The sequence below is a fragment of the Saccoglossus kowalevskii genome, chromosome 16, assembly GCF_978046115.1.
Source record: "Saccoglossus kowalevskii chromosome 16, keSacKowa6.1, whole genome shotgun sequence".
Lineage (NCBI taxonomy): Eukaryota > Metazoa > Hemichordata > Enteropneusta > Harrimaniidae > Saccoglossus > Saccoglossus kowalevskii.
Window position 1 is genome coordinate 19,477,957 of NC_140656.1, and position 23,027 is coordinate 19,500,983.

Sequence of the window (23,027 nt, forward strand, 5' to 3'; positions counted from 1 at the left end):
AGTTTATGCATGTACTAAATGGTACAAAAATGTTCTATCATAGAGTGGATAATGACCACCGACTCAAAACTTCCCCAACTACTGTAAAATGACTAATTTTCACTGGGTTAAAATTTCGCTGATTTACCATTTCAGGCATATTCAGTGGGTTTTAAATTCACGTTTTATCATTTAGATAATGTGTTCTATGCTAAATCACTGGGTTTTAATTTAGCACATTTTCCAGTCAGTGAAATAAGCAAAATTAAAACCCAGTAAATTATTAATCCTTTTACAGTATAAAACTAAAACTCTTACATATGCTACGGTAGTAAACAACAGTATTAACAGTTACAAAATATTGACATATGACATTTTTCAATGTTCGCATTTTTAGAGTACGTTTTTATCGTCGCTAATGAGTAGCCCTCTGCTACAAGTCACAAAAATACAAACTAGTAAGAGTATACAAAGCTGGTCATAATTTTTACTCTGCTCAATTCCTGAGTTGAAAATGTCATCATTGCTAATATTTATAATGTGCACTACATTTACCTGTGACATAAGTTATGCGTGTACTACACGTGACATCACTGATACCTGTGCACATCACTGCTGTGAGCAGTCATCACTGATATTAGTGCAAATGTAACATCACCTACATACTGCCCAGTGACATAAAAAAATAACACTAATGACATCATAGTACAACCCAGCGACATAACAGCATATTGTACTGAACAGTGGGACAAATATTATAATATATCTTGTATTGCCCGGCCTTGTATCGCTATCAGAAGAGCGCTCTTGCATCAGGGCAATAATTTCCTGTATCACACCGGGCTCAGCGCACCCGGCTTTCATCGTTCAAAACAAAACATGTCATTCTAATCTACTTGTGTGTTAAAATTGTAATTGCAAGGTATAAGGTATATGATAAACTTTATGGATTGGATAGGGCTTTTGCTGCCTTTGGTCGTATGGCTTATGCGCATTCGCAAGCTTGAGCACTCACACCACAATACCTTGGCCAGCAAAAGCTGTATCCAGTTATAAAGAATAATATAGCACACTGTTCAGTGACATCATAAACAATAACACACTGTTCAGTGACATCATAAACAATAACACACTGCTCAGTGACATCATAAACAATAGAACATTGCCCAGTGACATCATAAACAATAGCACACTGTTCAGTGACATCATAAACAATAGCACACTGTTCAGTGACATCATAAACAATAACACACTGCTCAGTGACATCATAAACAATAACACACTGCTCAGTGACATCATGAACAATAGAACATTGCCCAGTGACATCATAAACAATAGCACACTGTTCAGTGACATAAACAGTAACACACTGCTCAGTGACATCATAAACAATAACACACTGTTCAGTGACATCATAAACAATAACACACTGTTCAGTGACATCATAAACAATAACACACTGCTCAGTGACATCATAAACAATAGAACATTGCCCAGTGACATCATAAACAATAGCACACTGTTCAGTGACATCATAAACAATAGCACACTGTTCAGTGACATCATAAACAATAGCACACTGTTCAGTGACATCATAAACAATAACACACTGCTCAGTGACATCATAAACAATAGAACATTGCCCAGTGACATCATAAACAATAGAACATTGCCCAGTGACATCATAAACAATAGCACACTGTTCAGTGACATCATAAACAATAACACACTGTTCAGTGACATCATAAACAATAACACACTGTTCAGTGACATCATAAACAATAGAACATTGCCCAGTGACATCATAAACAATAGCACATTGTTTAGTGACATCATAAACAATAGCACACTGTTCAGTGACATCATAAACAATAGCACACTGTTCAGTGACATCATAAACAATAGCACAATGTTCAGTGACATCATAAACAATAGCACACCGTTCAGTGACATCATAAACAATAGCACACTGTTCAGTGACATCATAAACAATAACACACTGCTCAGTGACATCATAAACAATAGAACATTGCCCAGTGACATCATAAACAATAGCACATTGTTTAGTGACATCATAAACAATAGCACACTGTTCAGTGACATCATAAACAATAGCACACTGTTCAGTGACATCATAAACAATAGCACACTGTTCAGTGACATCATAAACAATAGCACACTGTTCAGTGACATAAACAATAGCACTCTGTTCAGTGACATCATAAACAATAGCACACTGCTCAGTGACATCATAAACAATAGAACATTGCCCAGTGTCATAAACAATAGCACACTGTTCAGTGACATCATAAACAATAGCACACTGTTCAGTGACATCATAAACAATAGCACACTGTTCAGTGACATCATAAACAATAGCACACTGTTCAGTGACATCATAAACAATAGCACACTGTTCAGTGACATCATAAACAATAGCACACTGCTCAGTGACATCATAAACAATAGAACATTGCCCAGTGTGATAAACAATAGCACACTGTTCAGTGACATCATAAACAATAGCACACTGTTCAGTGACATCATAAACAATAGCACACTGTTCAGTGACATCATAAACAATAGCACACTGTTCAGTGACATCATAAACAATAGCACACTGTTCAGTGACATCATAAACAATAGCACACTGTTCAGTGACATCATAAACAATAGCACTCTGTTCAGTGACATCATAAACAATAGCACACTGCTCAGTGACATCATAAACAATAGAACATTGCCCAGTGTCATAAACAATAGCACACTGTTCAGTGACATAAACAATAGCACACTGTTCAGTGACATCATAAACAATAGCACACTGTTCAGTGACATCATAAACAATAGCACACTGTTCAGTAACATCATAAACAATAGCACACTGTTCAGTGACATTATAAACAATAAAACACTGTTCAGTGACATTATAAACAATAAAACACTGTTCAGTGACATAAACAATAAAACACTGTTCAGTGACATCATAAACAAGCCATGCATGGCACAGTCCCCGTTAGTTATCAAATTTAAGACAAAGTTTTGTTTATAGTAATATAGCTGGAATATAAACATGTCAGGAATATGATGATTATTTAACATTTAAATGATTGACATTTGTATCTGATCGTCAAACGAGTATTGAGAGATATTGCTCTGGAACAGCATTAATTAAAACAAAATCAGCCATTATGAATATATGTATAATGAATATATGAAATTTGAACATAGTCAAAGCATGTCAGAGATATGGCTCTAAAAGCCCATTCATTAAAACAAAATGGCCACGAGTCAGCCATTCAGAATCCGATCTAAAAAATAAAACAAGTTTTTTAGCACAAAAATAGCCACCATTAGGCCACTTTGAAAAGGATCGTCAAACCAATATATCCATGCATCTGTGACATGATGTATAACGAATATCAAAATTTGAACATAATCAGTCAAAACAAGTCAGACATATGGGTCTGGAAACCCATTCATTAAAATAAAATGGCCATCGGACAGCCATTTTGAGTCTGATCTGAAAAATAAAATGACATGCATCAGGAACCCGTAATGTCTAATGTATGTACCAAGTTTGAACGAAATCCATCCATAAATGCCAGAAATGCTTGATATTTGATGATTTTTTAGCACAAAAATGACAACCATTCTGCCATTTTGAATAGGTTCGTCAAACCAATATATCTGTGTATCTATGACATGATGTATAATGAATATTTAAAATTTGAACATAATCAGTCAAAAACAAGTTGGAAATATGGGTCTAGAAACCCATTAATTAAAACAAAATGGCCACCAGTCGGCCATTTTGAATGTTATCTGAAAAACAAAATTATTTGCATCAAGGTCGCATAATGTCTAATGTATATATATCAAGTTTGAACAAAATCTATCTGTAAACAGCCGAGAAATGCTTGATTTTGATGATTTTTAGTACAAAAATGGCCGCTATTCGAACATCTTGAATCAGATCGTGAAACAAATTGACGTGCATATGTATGATATCATGTATGATGTATGTGTGAAGTTTGATTGTGATTGGTCCAGGCATTTCTAAGATAGAGGTCCAAACGCACGCACGCACACACGCACAGACGCACGCACACACGCACACACGCATGCACGCACGCACACACGCACGGACACATGGAGGTCAAAACATAAGTCCCCGTTTTTGGACTTTGTCCGAACGGGGACTAACAATAGCACACTGTTCAATGACATCATAAACAATAGCACACTGTTCAGTGACATCATAAACAATAGCACACTGTTCAGTGACATCATAAACAATGGCACACTGTTCAGTGACATCATAAACAATGGCACACTGTTCAGTGACATCATAAACAATGGCACAATGCCCAGTGACATCATAAACAATAGCACTGTTCAGTGACATCATAAACAATAGCACACTGTTGAGTGACATCAAAAACAATAGCACACTGTTCAGTGACATCAAAAACAATAGCACACTGTTCAGTGACATCATAAACAATAGCACACTGTTCAGTGGCATCATAAACAATAGCACACTGTTCAGTGACATCATAAACAATAGCACACTGTTCAGTGACATCATAAACAATAGCACACTGTTCAGTGACATCATAAACAATAGCACACTGTTCAGTGACATCATAAACAATGGCACACTGTTCAGTGACATCATAAACAATAGCACACTGTTCAGTGACATCATGAACAAATGGCACAATGCCCAGTGACATCATAAACAATAGCACACTGTTCAGTGACATCATAAACAATAGCACACTGTTCAGTGACATCATAAACAATAGCACACTGTTCAGTGACATCATAAACAATAGCACACTGTTCAGTGACATCATAAACAATAGCACACTGTTCAGTGACATCATAAACAATAGCACACTGTTCAGTGACATCATAAACAATAGCACACTGTTCAGTGACATCATAAACAATAGCACACTGTTCAGTGACATCATAAACAATAGCACACTGTTCAGTGACATCATAAACAATGGCACAATGCCCAGTGACATCATAAACAATAGCACACTGTTCAGTGACATCATAAACAATAGCACACTGTTCAGTGACATCATAAACAATAGCACACTGTTCAGTGACATCATGAACAAATGGCACAATGCCCAGTGACATCATAAACAATAGCACACTGTTCAGTGACATCATAAACAATAGCACACTGTTCAGTGACATCATGAACAAATGGCACAATGCCCAGTGACATCATAAATAACACGCAGCTCAATGACATGGATAAATGTAGAACACATCAAATGACATCACTAGAAGTGTTGATGCAGTGTATATGCAAAAATTAATTGACAGTGACAACATATACAAACATAGTCTTAAAATGTTTTCAAAAATACAGAACTACCCCTAATCAATATAAAATATTCATTTAACAATTAATGAACTCAAAAATACTTAAAATTGTAAAATTCTGAAAAATGAGTCAAAAAAACGTTCACAATATTCTACATGTATTAGTTATTTTCATATACCGGTACATACAACTACAGGTGAACACACTACAGTGAATGGTTAACAATGGTGTAATTTGCTGAAGCTGCAAGTCACATCGCAGAGCCAGCTAGCGGTGACTAGTGTGTGACATCTTTTTTGAAAAATGTGCGTTCTAGTTGACAAAATTGTGAACAAATCAGAGTGTGCCAGCTGATTTTCATCTCTGAAGCACTAGACCGTATAATTAGTTATTTCTTCACTAGAATAATACTCCTAAACCTAACTAAACCGTAAACTAAATACTAAACTCAAAATTACACAAAACTAAAATGACAAACTACAATATTTCAGTTAACCGCTATTATGGTTAAAAAATCTATTTATGAAAGAGTGGTTCAAGTCTGGAAAAATTATTTGCTTTAAAGGAAGTTTGAGTTGAATTCTAATTTTGCACTACTGAGCATATAGTATGTGTGCAATGCATTAAGGGAAACAATCTACCATTGAATCTAAAAAAAAAATATTATCACACTAGAAAAAAGCAAAATTTAATACCAAGTTTGGGAATTTGCAATAATATTTGTATGATTTTTTCAGCCAATGTTATGGTAATTTATTCAGCCAATGTTAAGGTACTGTGCAAAATATTACTAAGAAATTTTGCAATAAAGAAACCAATGCAAAAACATGCATATTTTCTATGGCATTTATCGCAAAATAAATTATCTAATGACCCCAACTTTCTTTCCATTTCCAGCATCATGATGACATGAATAATGAAGAAAATTACATAATATATTTATATGGGAATACATGATACTTTTGAAAATATTTTCTACTGTGAAAACTAAATGCTGTTATTTTCATCAGTGTGGAAAACAGAGTTACTCCAACACATGTAATATACAAAGTTTCAGCAACAAACTGCTAGTGACAAAACAGGTTTTGTTTTGACATTAACAACCCAGTCATATACAAGCATTTATTACAATAATCAAATGTGAAGACAAGAATTCCAAATATACATATCCTTTCTCATATTACTATTCCATACATACAAACAGTCATCCTCTACTACAGCCAAATACAGCAAATAAATGGATCAAGAAAAAAAATAGATAGATGTTTGGCACCAAACATCATTTTACTTTTCATCAATAATTTCTTGCAATTATTTGCGATCAAGTTGATGTGATATCTCCTCAACTCTGCTGTCCAGATTGTCAAGTCTTTCATCTATCTCATTGACTTTAGCATTTAATGCGTAGGTGGCATGGTTCAACTCGCGTATGGTCAAGTCCCTGGAATGTCTAATGAAGAGCCTTCTAATGATGTAGACAGAAATCAAGGTACAAGCTGTGGCTACTGGGTTGTTAGCCATCACATTGAACAGGTACAGAACAAAACCTGATGGGGGGAAAAAAAAAATATGAAATTTAGCAAAATCTGTTGAAATGAGACTTGGCTTGTTAGCGAAGTTGAAGACCTGCTAATTCATGTACCAGTATGTACATGTAGCTATTGCAATATTTTTAATCACAAAATAATAGATTTAGCTGAAATCTGGAACCAACCAAAGACATTTTTACAAAAAATTATAAACTCAAAATCATAGCAAGTAACAGAAATAATTCATTTCATAGAATAAAGACTAAACTAGGGATTTTAAAAAGGCTACACATTTTTATATCAAAATGAATATAATGGCACTACTTGATTTAATTCATTTCCTTTAGTATACTGTCAAATACTTTATTTTAGTTGGAATTAATTTTCGCTGAAAAAACTTTTTGGATGTTTTGCATGGAATTTATTTTCACTGATTTATGACAAGGTAAATGTAAAATATTGATAAAAGGTATATTAACTAAAACATTCCTTGAGCGAAAATAGCGAAAATTAATTCCAAGTGAAAATATTTTACAGTAACCTCTCATCTTACCTGATGTATAAATTACTCTTTTAAGACACCACGATGCACCAAATATTCCATATAACAGAAATAAAAATGCGGAAATGTATAAACTTGACCCAGCACCAGACATTACGGCAACAACTAGAGCTAATATTAACCAGAATGATGTCAAAACCGCTGTAACAATTTCAGGTGTATTCTTCTCTGCATGCCTTGGGAGCTTGGCAGCTAAAAGAACAAGTATATTATAAATGCATCTATAAACAGTAGTCACAGCAAGGTGCATTAGTATGGAGCTTAAGGTAGCAACAAGGGTAAAATGAGTTAAACAATGACCGATGATTCAGAAATTCTTAAAAGTTACTAAGCACGCTAATATAACAACTTGTACATCATCTGAATGGTTACCGGTAAATATTGGTGAATACGGTAGTGTATATTCTGTACCAATGTTTGTCTAACAAATTTAATACTTGATAGTCAATTTCAATGTGCTATTTGGACTATTCCAAATAATGAAAACACTGTTCTTTAACACATTTATTTATTCAAATGACCTGTGAGTTACACAAGACATTCCTAACACTAGAGGCGATCGCTTTCAGTTTTCTTTATCTGCCTTCGTTTTTTAGCTATGACCAATATCAGCAACTACCAACATGCAATATGTTGTCTATATCATGTCTGTAGTTATGTACTTGTATTATGTTACCAGCTGAATATACATGTATAAATATCACATACATTATTTTCTATTAAACAAACTATTACAGATACCTTGCATTACAGCGGAATGAATATTCACTTTAGCAGATTCAATGGATATTCACTAGGTTTTCAACACTGTTAGATTAATCATCTGAGACAATGCAGAGTAATACTGTTCTAATATCGATCTAAAAAACACTCATTCGTACACCACTAATCTGTTACATGGTCATGAATTGAATTTGAATTTTTGTAATAGTAAGTCTCTCTAACATTGATCCTCATGGCAATAATTATTAACAAATTATCCAGGTCTTTATAAACTCTTGACATGTCTTATAAGATGAAAATGGCTAACATAAAAATAGTGCAATGATGGTGACTTATTGCAAAAAAAATAAGATATGTGTCCCTTGCACAGCACACTCTGAGCACATTAGAGCATGGCACAAATGAACGTACATACTACACCTTCCAGCAAACCAGGCAACGAACCCGATGCCGATAGTAACTGAGTGTTATGTAGTCCATCTTTCTCAATGTCAACTCTATGATACTGTCCACAGGATATTGTAAATGTCAAAAGCTACCGGAATGTAACATCAACAAAGCCTATACAGTGAGTACAGTACTTGCTGTATGACTTTTGCTGATATTACATCCTGGTAACTTTGCCATAGCAAGTTTACAAAACCCTGCGATACAGTCACTAAGATGTGACACACTGGACAATAACAGTTCAAAATGAAAATTCAATAACGAAGCAGACAGTATTTCTAAACTCATAGTTGCTGTCGACATAGGAAGTAAAGTAAGCAAATAACACCGAATAAACGGCAAGGTAAAGACTATGTCTAATTATAGTAAACATGTACTGCGTGCGTGACTCGAACCGGCGCTCGCGTACGGCACCTAATCGCCTAGCTTCACGCCATTACACATCTTCCCCTCGGCCACCGGGCATCCCCAAAAAAGGATGCTTAATAACCGAGCTTATTACGTGCAGAGAACATGAAACCCGTCCACGCGATCCGCGCCACACAGCGTGGCCAGAATGCGGCAAAGGCCTTCAGATCTGGCTGTAGTAGGATGGTGAAAGTAATGGTACAGCATTGTACCAGTGTTTACTATAATTAGACATAGTCTTTACCTTGCCGTTTATTCGGTGTTAGAAGCAGACAGTAGTTTTTTTTCTATCAAATGTCATTGCATATTATAGTAGTTTTTGATTGTTATCTCAGAAATAGAACCTACATTGCAGTTATGCGATTACGTTGCTAGTTGCAAACGTTGCTGCTGAGGCCACATGAAAGGGACACAATTCGTTTGTGATCATTCCATTATTTTCTATTTTGTCTGTTTTCAGGAATTTCTTTTTAAATTTCCTCATTTTTGTTCAAAAATAAAATAAATAAAACTTGTAAGCAAATCTATTTTGCTAGTCCCCTAAACTTCTCGTGGACTGTTCATAAAGTGGAGATAGGATAGGACACAGACAGGATAGGATATCCTAAGTCTAGTAGGTACCTTACTTATAGTAGTTGTTAGTTCTGTAGTACATACCTTCCATGCCAAACAATTCTTTTGATGTTTCATCAGTAAAAGTATAGAAACCTTGTAAATATGGAGTAAGATATTTATCTACATGTGGCTGCATTGTTTTGGTAAATGCCTTCCATCCCTCTCGTATATTCAGACGCATCTGAAAAATAAAATACATAATCAACATTAATGTATGCCTTCAAAGAATTCTAACAATAGTTTGTTATTTTTACTTCAAATTTATCAAAATTGTGCTTTTTTTGAAAATTTGAAAGAAAAAAAAATGAAATGACCAAAGAAATTATATTTTTTTTTACTTTAGCCTTAGAAATAGACTGTTTCTAATACTGGGTAAGTTAATTTAAAGTGCTATCATGTCAGGCAATGTGTAATGACATTGAATTTCATTGATGTCTTCAACAAGTGCAAGTATAGTTTTACAAAGTGTTTTGCCACAGAAACTATATTCTATAATTAGCATTACTTGTATATGACAGGGCTGTCTGTGTGTGTGTTAACATCAGTCAATCATTATGGCAATTGTTTCAATGCTCTATCCCCAGGGTTAACCAAGCACAGTCTAAAGCGAGCACCTATTTAACAGTGAACGAATATCATCTAGTGAATTGGGCTTTCCCCACCCTCACTTTGTCAGTGAAACTAAAGAGATTTTGTAGCAGTGAAAAATATCTTTAAGAACCGATGGTTTCAAGGAATTCTGGGAAATTATATCATCAAGAAAGCCATTTTAATCCAAAATCATCACAACATTGTTAGCAGGGAAGCAGATTACATTATTGAAGGCAGAATCAATAGCTCAAGGCGTAACTAATTATAAATGAAACCCACGAATGTACATTGCACTACTCCCGTGGTGGCTATTACATGTATTTTGAACTACAATTTCTTTTGTATTTTCACTGAAAACCATTAATTCTGTTATTAACACAGACAATTGTATATATATATATACAAGTACACAATACAAAATAAGGCATTCTCACTGTATTTTATTTTCCTTGATTTTTTCTTCAAGGAGAATATTGAAAATAAACTATTTTATTTCAAATAGAGGAATATTTGTCATTATTTGTGTTTCAGATTGAAATAAGTTCATTTTACATTTATCAGGATAAAACTCTTGGTAAGATAGATTAAACACATTATAAATTCAGACATGCAAATTTAGTATCAATACCAGCAGCATTTGAAATAATATTCAAATTTCAAATATTCAAATGAGAATCATGTCTATTTGTATTCCCTAGATAGATACATATACTACAGAATAAATAATTAATGACAGACTGTCAATGTTTAACCCCTTGAATGAGGGTGCACTTTTTCATGTGTTTATCTGTAATTTCTTAGTTACTATCACACCAAAGTAGTCATAACTTTCTATTGCTTACAGGTCAGGTGCAAGTTAGTATTTAGTGAGGTGACAAAAGTAGACATTGGAGTCCAATGGATTAATACATACATATACTACTAGTATGTCTTGCATTAGGATGTATAGTGTGTGAAAATTAGGGGAGGAAACAATTAAACAAAACTTTCGAAAATATTTATTCTGCGGTATTTTCATGCACACATTTTTATGAGCTTGCGGCTGTGTGCAGTTAGTTCATCAAATATACTCTTTCAGATTTGGGAAAATTTCAAGTTTGTGGAGAACATTTTTTATGACTTTTACATTTTCATGACAGATCCCATTGACATTTTCATATCTACCAAATTTTACAATTTTTATTGACTAACGAAATTTTGATAAATTTTCTCTTAGGTATTACATTATTGGAAAATTGAAATTAATTCTTACATTAAATTCCGATCATTAGAATATTTAATTGAAAACATGTTACAACAGTCCCTGCACTATAGTCAATATCTAAAAATAAATCATATATTTTTAGATACATGTATTATCAAGTTATTCACACATATCTTGTGTGAGTGTTCATCATTGATGCATCCATCATCCAGGCATATGGTGATGATTCTCACCTTGTCAATTTCAGCTGAACCCTTATCAACAACATTCAATCAAAAGGAGTAAACGTTTATGAGCCATTGGGGGGGGGGGGGGGAGATATACACTGTTCTTGACCTATTTTCTCTTGCTTTATAAAATTAAAGAACTCAAATTCTTCAATTAAATGTAATTATCACTTAAAAGAGAGTGCACCAGGAAATCATGGAACATTACTACAAGATGTATTTATGTTGTTAACATTACTAAGTCTGTCTTTCGTTTTCACTCATAATTTTAATCCAGTGAGTGAAATTTCTGTGAGATAAGAAGTTGCCCTTTCAACTGTTGGAAATGCTAATTATTGAAATGTATATTATCCAACAAAAAGGAAAGAGAATTTAGACAATAAAAATAGCAAAATCGAAACATGGAAATAAAAACACACATAAATGAACAACAATACACTTGTGATGTTTTATTCACTACATGTACATGCACCTAGAAATTCCAAGAAGTGATGACCTTTTTAAACTTACAAGCCTACTCGTGAGGTCACTGTAAGGCTACATAGCATTCTATCATCAGATGCCTGCATATAAGCTAAAGGTGAATATATTTTAAGTACTTTATTATTATGGAAGACATTTTATTTTAATGTTGTGTACAGACTAATTAATTTTCATAATTAAATATCAAGGTTTTATTTTAATAATAAAAAAATATTCAACTTTATGTGTTACAAAGAATAAAGCAAACCTTTGGATCCCTTCTCTGTTAAAAAATACATGTAATCAACAAATTCTATTTATTTTACAGGAGATTGGTATAAAGATCCAGGTTCTAATTTTAAACCCAAGCAAGCAAATGCATGTTTATGAATTGTTGTTTTCATGAAAATAATGATTAAATGTATTGAATTGTATTCATCACAAAGTACATCTAGTTACTTTTCATATTATATAGAATTAGCGAGACGAAACTTGCATCCAAATTACTCAAAAACAGAAAAAATAGGCTATTTATAGGCTATATATAATGTTTTCCTACAAATAAATAAAAAACTGAGAAAAAATATAACAACTGGAAACGGGCTATGACAATGTCATAGTAAACACCGCGAAAGGACAACGGATGTTTTGCCATCAAAATATTAGTGCACAACATACGACAAATATTGGCGAACCTTTTTCTATATGTATTTTTAAAATGAAAGTGAAAATGACAAACCCAATATACCAGAATTAACACGCAGCAATACGAAGATAATTGGTTACTGTTTTATTGTCTGGCGTCCTCCACATGGTCTGAAAAGCAGAAGCCAAAGTGAGTGCAACGGACATTTAATTGCGGCTTGTGCTTTCATAATTTACCTGTTTCATAAACTGTTGGACTTGCTGAGTGATGGATGCGTCTTCGGCACTACATTTTGCAACAAACAGAATAAGGAAAGCAGATAGTATCACGTAGGTCTTGACAGTCGCCATCTTCGCTTGTAAATATATTGGACAAAAGATCAGTGTAGTATGGCGTGGTTTCAAACTAAAACGCTAAAATGAAAGATTCTGTACTGGATCTTTCAAATTGGCGGAGCAATCGAGTTAAACATATAACAGTACAACTAACGATAGTGTTCTAAAAATATCAGTTTTCATGTGTTTGAGGGCGGATTACGTGTCACGACCGCAGTGAACGACAAGCAGGATTTCCGGAAGTAAATCGAGATATGACGTAAATGTGCGTGAAACCCATGCGCAGATCGTTTATTTGCTCGGGATTCCCTCTCCGCTTTCGAAATGGTGTCGCAAGTATCCCTGATTTGTAAACTTCTGTGAGGTCACATTTGGTATGATATTAGCAATACGTCAATAACGCGCATGTTTAAGTGTCGTCTTTAATCAGTGAAAATCATGTTTTCTGAATTGTTTTCGTGGTGGAGCGGAGGTAAATCAGAAGCGGCAGCGGGAGAGTCCAACGTGCTGGACGACGAAGGAAGGTCAGTCACACTTCAAATGGTTAAAGTTTTCGGCATGTGATAAATAAATAAATTCAACAGTTACGGTGTTTTGTTAAAATTTTAGCGTTGCTTTCTGTTTGCATGTACTTTATGAAGTCGAACACAAGAAATGTCAGTACATGTAATTGTTTTAATGTATAGGATAACTATTTTACCTATGTTACCCATTGCATCTGACTGCATGGACTCGTGGAAAAGTACGTGTTTCCTAAGTTCCTTTGTTTAGCGCGCTTCTGAAGCAGGATTTGAACAGCGATGCATGACAGAATTTATTGTGAAGACAAATAATAACTTGTATATGTCAGGATCAATATAACTCCGAACACCATAACTTTCTAATTTGATTTTCGCCCAATTTACTAAAATTGAAAGGGCTTTCAATTCAATTTTGCTGACAATATAACATTAAGGTTGGTTATCATTAAAACAGATCATCAGAATTCTTCAAACTAAATTCAATGTTGTTATATTCTATGCTGTTGTTCACAAAACTCTAGATAAAAAAAATATGGTTACTGAGCAAAACGAAAAAAATGGGTCAAACATCCATGAAAATAGTGATTTTTAAGGTATTTACTATTGAGTTTAATAGTGAAAACTTCTGCCCTTTCAACAACAAAAATAGAAAACGTGTATTTATTTCAATTTATGATTCAAGTGCCCAGGCTGCTACGGTAATACTAGTAGTATATTGTGATTGATTTCTTTTAGTAGTACAGGTATCAGAGAGGGCAGTACTGCGATGAGATTGACCATTTCATCATTTAAAAAGAAATTTCCAACTGTGAAGTGTGTGAAAACTGATGTAGTGCAGACATGGTTGCAAGAAGGATCTGCATCGACTAAAGTGGGTGACATTATTGAGAAAAGACCATTGGTTGTTGTGGTAAGTTGTTACATTTAAAAATGCAATACCATATTTAGTCTATTAGTAGTACCAGAGGTAGAGATGTCTAGTGACATCATGCCAAGATCCCATTCTAGTCTTATCTCGTAGATAGCGAGAATGATACTATGACATTCTAACATGACATAGGCTGTTTGTAATAAAACAATCAAAAATGTAATACATCGAAAATGTACAGAATATATAGTTATCATAATTCGTCATATCATGAGCAGTTATTTTGATCCACCTGAACATCCCAGTATCCTAGTTACCTCGGGCATGCGCATTAGCACTTTTCTGAGTTGGAACGCTTATGCAAGAACGAGATTGAAACAGGATCTTGGTATCATGTCACCGTAGTTGAAAACCCCAAGTAATGTACCTCTGGTAGCACTAATGCTTATATAAATTATGTTCAAAATAAATAATAATTCAAAGATTCAGTAAAAAAGAATGTGCATCTGTTCCAGATATTGTCTGTACATTTAGATCATATTCCAGTCACTAACCTATAAATACGTACATTTGGTGTTTTCTCATGTTTAAGGATTCTAGACCAGACTCAGAATACCAAGTAAGCCATATTCCCGGTGCTATCAGAATTGATTATACTACTGATCATATGGATGATGTCGTGCAACAAATTAAAAAAAGTGTTGATGAAGGTATAGTGTTAGATTGCACCTTTAAAATATTTTTGAGTTTTGAAGTTTTCATTTTTCAAGTTTGTTGGCGCTTTGGGGGGTTGATCAATGTTTTAGATCAACGTGATATTATTTCACTTTACACTAATGTTTAAAACAATGTTCTCAAGTGAAAACTCTTGTAAAAATCTTGTGTTCACTTCTAACTAATGTATTGGTCAAGCTTAAATACATTTACAGTTTAAAACATTAGGCCAAGAAAAAAAAATTCAAATGTTTCTGAACAATTTGTTTTCTGAAGTTGAATATTAGTTGTTTTTTTTTGTTTTTTTACAAATTATGCAGTTAGGCCGAATAATATCTGTTTCTGCTCCAAAGTTTCTTGAAAAAACAATGCGGTGATGCAATTTTCATCAAGAAAGTCTGCACAATATATTGTGCCACTAATGTCAGACACATTCCCCCTTTTTTGACTCCCGTGTGCGAAGCACAAAAAGGGAGTCTTTGCAGTTAGTGTGTCTGTATGTGTGTATGTGTGTATGGGTGTGTGTGTGTGTGTATGTGTGTCCGTCTGTTCCACTGATATCTCAAGAACCATACATCAGTTTTTGATGAAACTTGGTGCATAGATGCTCTGGGCCAATGCGCAGATTTGATTAGGTTTTGGTAAAAATCCATGCATATTAATTACCTAATTTGCATGATAATTAGCTGATTTTTGGCTGTTTCATGACTGTTCCACTGATATCTAAAGAACCACTCATTGGATTTTGATGAAACTTGGCACACAGATGCTCCAAACTAATGCGCAGATTTGATTAGTTTTGGGTAAAAATCTGTGCAATATTAATTACCTAATTTGCATAATGATTAATCAATTTTCGGCTTTTCCACGGATATCTCAAGTACTAATCATCACATTTCAATAAAACTTGGTACATAGATGTCATAGGACACTGCACAAACCTGAAAGTTTTTAGGGTAATATCAGTAGATATTAATTACCTAATTAGCATAATTAATTAATTTTCAGCTTTTGATATTTCAAGTAGTAATTGTCACATTTCAATGACACTTGGTACATAGATGTCATAGGACACTGCACAGACCTGATAGTTTTTAGGGTAATACGAGTACATATTAATTACCTAATTAGCATAATTAATTATATTTCAGCTTTTGATATTTCAAGTAGTAATCATCACATTTCAATGAAATTTGGTACATTGATGTCATAGGACACTGCACAGACCTGATAGTTTTTTGGGTAATATCAGTAGATATTAATTACCTAATTAGCATAATTAATTAATTTTCAGCTTTTGATATTTCAAGTAGTAATCATCACATTTCAATGAAACTTGGTACATAGATGTCATAGGACACTGCACAGACCTGATAGTTTTTAAGGTAATATGAGTACATACTAATTACCTAATTTGCATAATTAATTAATTTTCAGCTTTTGATATTTCAAGTAGTAATCATCACATTTCAATGACACTTGGTACATAGATGTCAGAGGACACTGCACAGACCTGATAGTTTTTAAGGTAATACGAGTACATATTAATTACCTAATTTGCATAATTAATTAATTTTCAGCTTCTGATATTTCAAGTAGTAATCATCACATTTCAATGAAATTTGGTACATAGACATCATAGTATACTGCACAGACCTGATAGTTTTAGGCTAATATCAGTATATATTAATTAGCTAATTTGCATAATTAATTAATTTTCAGCTTTTGATATTTCAAGTAGTAATCATCACATTTCAATGACACTTGGTACATAGATGTCATAGGACACTGCACAAACCTGATAGTTTTTAGGGTAATATGAGTACATATTAATTATCTAATTTGCATAATTAATTAATTTTCAGCTTTTGATATATCAAGTAGTAATCATCATATTTCAATGAGACTTGCTACATAGATCTTCTAGGATTATGCAGAGACCTAATTAGTTTTAATTGGATATTAATTACCTAATTTGCATAATGTTCCACTGATATATAAAGAACCACAAATTGGATTTTAATGACACTTTTAAAGAGAACTATGCAGAAACCCAATTAGTTTTAATGTAAATATTTATTAACATTAACATAATTAATTAACACTGATATCTCAATTACTGATCATCACATTTGAATAAAATTTGGTACATAAATGCTCTAGGACAATAGACAGGCCTGATTAATTTTGGGTTAAAATTTGTTCATATTAATTCTCTAATTAGCATAATAATTCATAATTTTTTTGTTCTGTTCTGTTCATATTAGTTACCTGATGTACATAATTAGTTTTCAGCTTTTCTATCAATATCTCATGTACAAGTAATTTTGAATTAATTTTTAATGTGTCTTCAATACTCTCAGCACACAGGAGTTCTTTCTAAGCTTTCTTTGATTTTGATTCAAATAAAAAAAAAAAATGTCCGAGAGGCCTTCGGAACTGAAACAAGAAACAGATCTAATTTTTGTTTCTGGCTTTATTTTATTTTTTGTGTGGGAAATTCCTGTCATAAATCTGAAAAAAGCTAGTGTTCTATTTTTTTACAGTCATTTCTTCCACAGTTCCAAATACCATGATTATATTGGTCAGTGGGAACAGTGGACGCAATGGCAGTAGAGAATGGAACATTATTGGAGGGGGGGGGGCAAAACAAGTCGCATGTCTTCCTCACTCTTAATAAGATCTCAGTGGCCTATGACAAATGAAGTCTATGTGTCCCAGTTTAACATTGTCACAGCAGATAGCAAGCTCGTGCTGATCAATGAACTTCAATGTGCTGCATACCTGCAAAATGACAGCATAGTGTGTCACATGTAAACAAATGACATCATAGTGTGTCACATGTAAACAAATGACATCATAGTGTGTCACATGTAAACAAATGACATCACAGTGTGTCACATGTAAACAAATGACATCACAGTGTGTCACATGTAAACAAATGACATCACAGTGCACTAGCCTATAGAAAATTTATTTCTATAACAAGTCTTCGTAGTACACAGATCAATACTGCACAATTTATTAAACATTGCCTTAAAATACAACAGCAAGACCTCATAGTGGGAGTATAATTAAAGATACCTTATATAATTAAAGAGGGGGGACAAGGAGGGTAGCTGGTACAGTTTTACGGGGAATAAAAAGGGCTTTTTACAATTTACAAGGAAAAAAAAGTTTTTACAGTTTACAGTGAAAATTGAAATTTTTTATTCTTTACGACTTTTTTGATTTGGATGTAAATTCTTGTATATGTACCAAGAAAAATTATACATTTTTACAGTGTACAAAAAAAATATTTGATCGATTACGTTGTACATCAAGCCCGTGATTCCAGAATTACATAATTTATTTTTTCAATTGACTTTGTACGAACAAAAAAATATTGCAATTACTTTGAACGAAAATAACCCTTGGCCCCCTCATTAAAGATGGACATGACTACCTGTATATCCTGTTCAATTGATCAGTAAAAATCTGATTTTTTCTCACTTTCAGAGTCAAAAGACCTTACAAAGACTGTTGTACTGTACTGCTCCCTTGGTTACCGATCATGTGTCCTTGCTGAAAAAGTGATGAAGGCATGTCAAGGTAATGTTTCAATCTCCGTATTTGATTTTTTAGTCAACTTAAATAGATCACAAAAATCATTTATGATCTTTTGTCTTCTTTTTAGATAGCGATTTGGATGTTTACAACATGGAAGGTGGTCTGTTTAAATGGGCCAATGAGGGCGCACCAATGGAGAATGGAAGTGGACGTCTCACAAAATATGCACACCCGTACAATTACGTGTTTGGAAAACTCTTGCATCATTCTCTGAGAAAAGAAACACCTGAAAACATGGAAAAATGATAAACTTTCTAATTAGAATGTCTATGGTAGGGGATTCTATGGTCAACCGACTATTATGTCAATCGTACCTTAAACTTCTCATGTCATGGTATGGTATAAATTAATTTAATGACTTGTATCGATTAATTTGAAGAGCTGTAGTCGTTGCGCTGCGTCAATAAGTTAAGGTTATCTTATTGAATATACCGGTACATGTAATTTGTTTGTTGCCTTGAACATGATATGTGACATACCGGTATACTAATTGTGATTGAATTTTCTTTAGGGCAGGGAGTCCAATCATACATACATGGGACTTTTCACCCAAGAATGTAAATATGCCAATTTTAATAAATCAATAATGTTATGTAAAACATAACAGTGATTGTAGTGTCGTGAAATAGTTTGTTCTTCAAGAAGATTCCAAGTGAAGAAGAGGAATTAGACAATCCTGAGATCGAAACATCCCAGAATGAGGACATGTTGATTGACAATCCAAACAACCATCCCAGTCAGCAGACACCTCCACGTAGATTCACTCGAGAGAGACAGCAGCCACAGTATCTTCAAAATTATGTGACTGAGTAGATTAGTTCTAAACATATATGCCATATGACACTTGACAAAAAAACTGGTCATAATAATACCAGCAACAAATAGCATTGGAGTAGAGGGAAGTCGCTCCCCTCACTCATGTTTTATGCGATTTACTGTAAAAGGGTTAATTATTCACTGGGTTTTAATTTTGCTTATCTCGCTGAATGGAAAATGCGCTAAATTAAAACCCAGTGAATATGTAAAATTTAGCATAGAATACATTATCTAAATGATAAAATCGTGAATTTACAACCCACTGAATATGCCTGAAATGCTAAATCAGCGAAATTTAAACCCAGTGAAAATTAGTCATTTTACAGTATAGTGTTTAATTGTGTTTAGTATTTTCAAAACTGTTGTGTATTTTTCAATTCTCGTTGATTATTCGATGCATGAATACTGTGTACATGTGACATTTTCGTCTCATTATGAACAATGAATTATTGTTATAGACATTATCAAAAGAAAGGAGGGATGTAGTGTCATGACCTTCAACCTTATACTTATGAGCGTGACGTAATCTTGTAAGATCTGTACATGTGCAGATAACAAATAATGTATGCAAGACGAACGTCATCGCAACACCTGTGAACGATAAGCTTTGGAATAAAACTAAGCAAGATAAGGATAACCAATTTGGTTTTAAGAAAAACCATTGTACCACTGACAATATTTATATCTTAAGGTGTGCAATTACAAAATATGTAAATAAAAAAATTAGAAAGTCTGGTAACTACCTTTTTTCATGTTTTGTGGATTTTTCCAAGGCTTTCGACTCGGTTTAGCGTGAAGGTCTACTCTATAAATTACTTCAATTGGGCATCGGTGGAAAATTCTATGCTGCTATCAAGTCAATTTATAAAAATCCACGGTACAATATTAAATTAAACCGAGGAGTAACTCCATATTTTGACTCGCACAGAGGAGTGAGACAGGGCTGTAATTTAAGCCCTTTATTATTCAATGTCTTTATGAATGGCATTTGTGATACTGTAAATCATTTTGACCCAGTAGATTTGAATGGTTATAAATTTAATTGTATTTTATATGCTGATGATCTGCTGTTACTATCTACCAGCCATGAAGGGCTGCAGAAAGGTATTGATGCTACCGGTATTCAATTGTATTGTCAAAAGTGGAAACTTAAAGTCAATATCAAAAAGTCAAAAATTATGATATTCAATGGTAATGGCAAGAATCTTAATGACAAATTTAAGTTTTTTATAAATGGAACACAACTAGAATGTGTTGATTCTTACAATTACCTTGGCATTATTTTCCAGACTAATGGGAAATTTAATGAAGCAACGTCGAGGTTACAAGACAAAGCCCAGAAAGCTTTATTTAAGTTATTTAAAATGCTCTGGGATTCTAATGAGTGTTACTCAGCAAGTCTTGCAAGTAAACTGTTTGACTCTTTAGTTAAACCAATTATACTTTATGGTGTGGATGTTTGGGGTGGGTTCTTGACAAATGCTTTTAAAGGATCAAGAACTAACAAGTCTGAGATTGATGATGACAATTTCATTTCAAAATTATTCTCAGACAAATTGGTAATTGAAAAAGTTCATGTTAAGTTCTGCAAAAGAGTACTTGGGGTTCATAAGAAGGCATCAAATAATGCCTGTAGAGGGGAGTTGGGACGGTACCCAATTATGGTAGAAATTTGTACGACAGTCATGAAATCATATCAAAGAATGTCATGTAAAAAAAAAAAACAATGCAATCATTAATGCAGCATTCAAAAAAAGCAGTGCTTACACCCATGACCAATGGTTTACCTTTGTACAAAAGCTGTTGAGAATTACTCAAATGGATAATGTAGATATCAGTCAAGCGAATTTCTGTGACTTGTTCAAAGAGAAGATGAAGCTTATTTACATTAAATATTGGGGAAATGATTTACAGAAGATTGGCCATAATAAGTTAAGCACTTACAATATATTTAAAAGTAATTATAAGTTAGATAACTATTTGGATGAAATTAAAAACAAGAAACATAGAATAGCTTTAACTAAATACCGTATTTCAGCCCACTTTCTACCTATTGAGACAGGCCGTTACCAGGGTACTGACAGAGATAATAGAGTATGTAATTTATGTAACAACGATGACTTGGGGAATTAAATACATTATATAATGCACTGCAAACATAATGATATTACTGGGCACAGGGATAAGTTTCCTAAATCATTGTATATTTATGCACCCAATCTACAAAATTTATGTAAGAAAGATTTGTTTGTGCAGATTTTCTCTAGTAATGATAAATTTATTTATACCAACTTAGCTAATTTGGTTTTTCAGATCATGAAATTATTTTAGTTTAGTTATTTAGTTAGTTGCTTTGTATTGTTATTTCTTTTTGTTTTGTTTTTTGGACTTTACTCAAGCTCTGTATTGTGTACGTTGTCATGAATTTGTTTTTGCGTATCTGTTGACCGACTTAATTAGCTGATTATTAGCTGAATTGCTGTGTTATGTCTGTCATCGTTTAGGCCTATTTGAAGTTTTGGACGGAACTTGGCTCAGTGATTTGGAACTAATTACCAGATAACCGCCGCTATTCTATCGATTCTGACAGTTTATATCCATAGTTATTAATGTAGTGAACGATTAATCAAAAGATATGACGTATTCAGTACTTAGTGTGATTGGCTTTATGATTGAAGGTTACGCCCTAGAGTCTTTTTACTGCTTTGTAATTGGTTAGAGTTTTGAAAATGAATAAAGAGAGTTTGAGTTGGTCTTGACGAGTACAGCACGAGAGACGCAGTCGAGAGTCCAGTCCTGGAGAGCCTTGGGGTGAGTGTTGACGCAGTCTAAAAGAGTCTTTGGCCAGCTTTGCGATAGTCCTGGGGATTTTTTCCCCAGGGCGCTGTGTCTTATAGAGTGCTCGATTGACCGACTAAGACGAGAGCTGAAACGTATTTCGTTGTGTGTGTCTTATTTGACTGTAAAGCTGAAGTGACTTTCCTGATCCCGTACCTCAAGGGGACGCGATAGAGAGACGAGATTCCCCCGACAAGTGTGGAGAACCCCGAGAGAAGAATTTTTCCCCGTGATACGTGGTGAAGAATCCGGGCAGGTGTTTAACACACATTGACATCCTGTGAAGAGAAGTGAAATGGCGAAGGTGTGTCTTTCTTGTGAACCGAACTAACAGCTCCATGGCAGAGACGACTCAGAAACCGCGCTTGACGACTAACTGTTTTACCAGTATGGCACTGATGTACAACGCTGAAGAAATGAAGACTTCTGAACCCCTTATGAAGGACGAGTATCGTATAGGACAGTATAATTAAGAATTGAGCGACATTAAAGACAAGAAGATGACAAAGAACGATCCGGAATAACGCGACAAGAGAAGAGACGCTTATAGACTTTGACTTTAGCTATCTGTGTATTGCTT

The 23,027-nt window shown here is 33.9% G+C and overlaps 2 protein-coding genes across 3 annotated transcripts; one reads left to right on the forward strand and one right to left on the reverse strand.

The window, feature by feature from the left end:
- Positions 1–6,415: 6,415 nt before the first annotated feature.
- On the reverse strand, positions 6,416–13,321 carry LOC100375625 (uncharacterized). Its single transcript, XM_085491184.1, has 4 exons — positions 12,983–13,321; positions 9,659–9,797; positions 7,415–7,615; positions 6,416–6,879 (listed from the first exon to the last, which is right to left on the reverse strand). Exons 1-4 carry the CDS (start codon positions 13,094–13,096, stop codon positions 6,644–6,646), a joined length of 690 nt encoding a protein of 229 aa, XP_085347310.1. The 5' UTR covers positions 13,097–13,321; the 3' UTR covers positions 6,416–6,643.
- Positions 13,322–13,349: 28 nt separating this feature from the next.
- On the forward strand, positions 13,350–19,397 carry LOC100375476 (uncharacterized). Of its 2 annotated transcripts, none has more exons than XM_002735958.3 (5): positions 13,350–13,605; positions 14,338–14,512; positions 15,063–15,180; positions 18,683–18,775; positions 18,861–19,397. In XM_002735958.3, exons 1-5 carry the CDS (start codon positions 13,520–13,522, stop codon positions 19,037–19,039), a joined length of 651 nt encoding a protein of 216 aa, XP_002736004.2. In that variant the 5' UTR covers positions 13,350–13,519; the 3' UTR covers positions 19,040–19,397. The 2 variants fall into 2 exon arrangements, with proteins under 2 accessions (XP_002736004.2, XP_006818063.2); XM_006818000.3 differs by having other exon boundaries at positions 14,341–14,512.
- Positions 19,398–23,027: the final 3,630 nt, after the last annotated feature.

Coding starts and splice junctions, on each gene's coding strand:
- LOC100375625 (XM_085491184.1), bottom strand. CDS start 13,096: ATGGCGACTGTCAAGACCTACGTGATACTATCTGCTTTCCTTATTCTG. Junction 9,798..12,982: donor TCCAACAGTTTATGAAACAG/GTAAATTATGAA, acceptor TTTATTTTTCAG/ATGCGTCTGAATATACGAGA. Junction 7,616..9,658: donor AGAATTGTTTGGCATGGAAG/GTATGTACTACA, acceptor TTGTTCTTTTAG/CTGCCAAGCTCCCAAGGCAT.
- LOC100375476 (XM_002735958.3), top strand. CDS start 13,520: ATGTTTTCTGAATTGTTTTCGTGGTGGAGCGGAGGTAAATCAGAAGCG. Junction 13,606..14,337: donor GTGCTGGACGACGAAGGAAG/GTCAGTCACACT, acceptor GATTTCTTTTAG/TAGTACAGGTATCAGAGAGG. Junction 18,776..18,860: donor AGTGATGAAGGCATGTCAAG/GTAATGTTTCAA, acceptor TCTTCTTTTTAG/ATAGCGATTTGGATGTTTAC.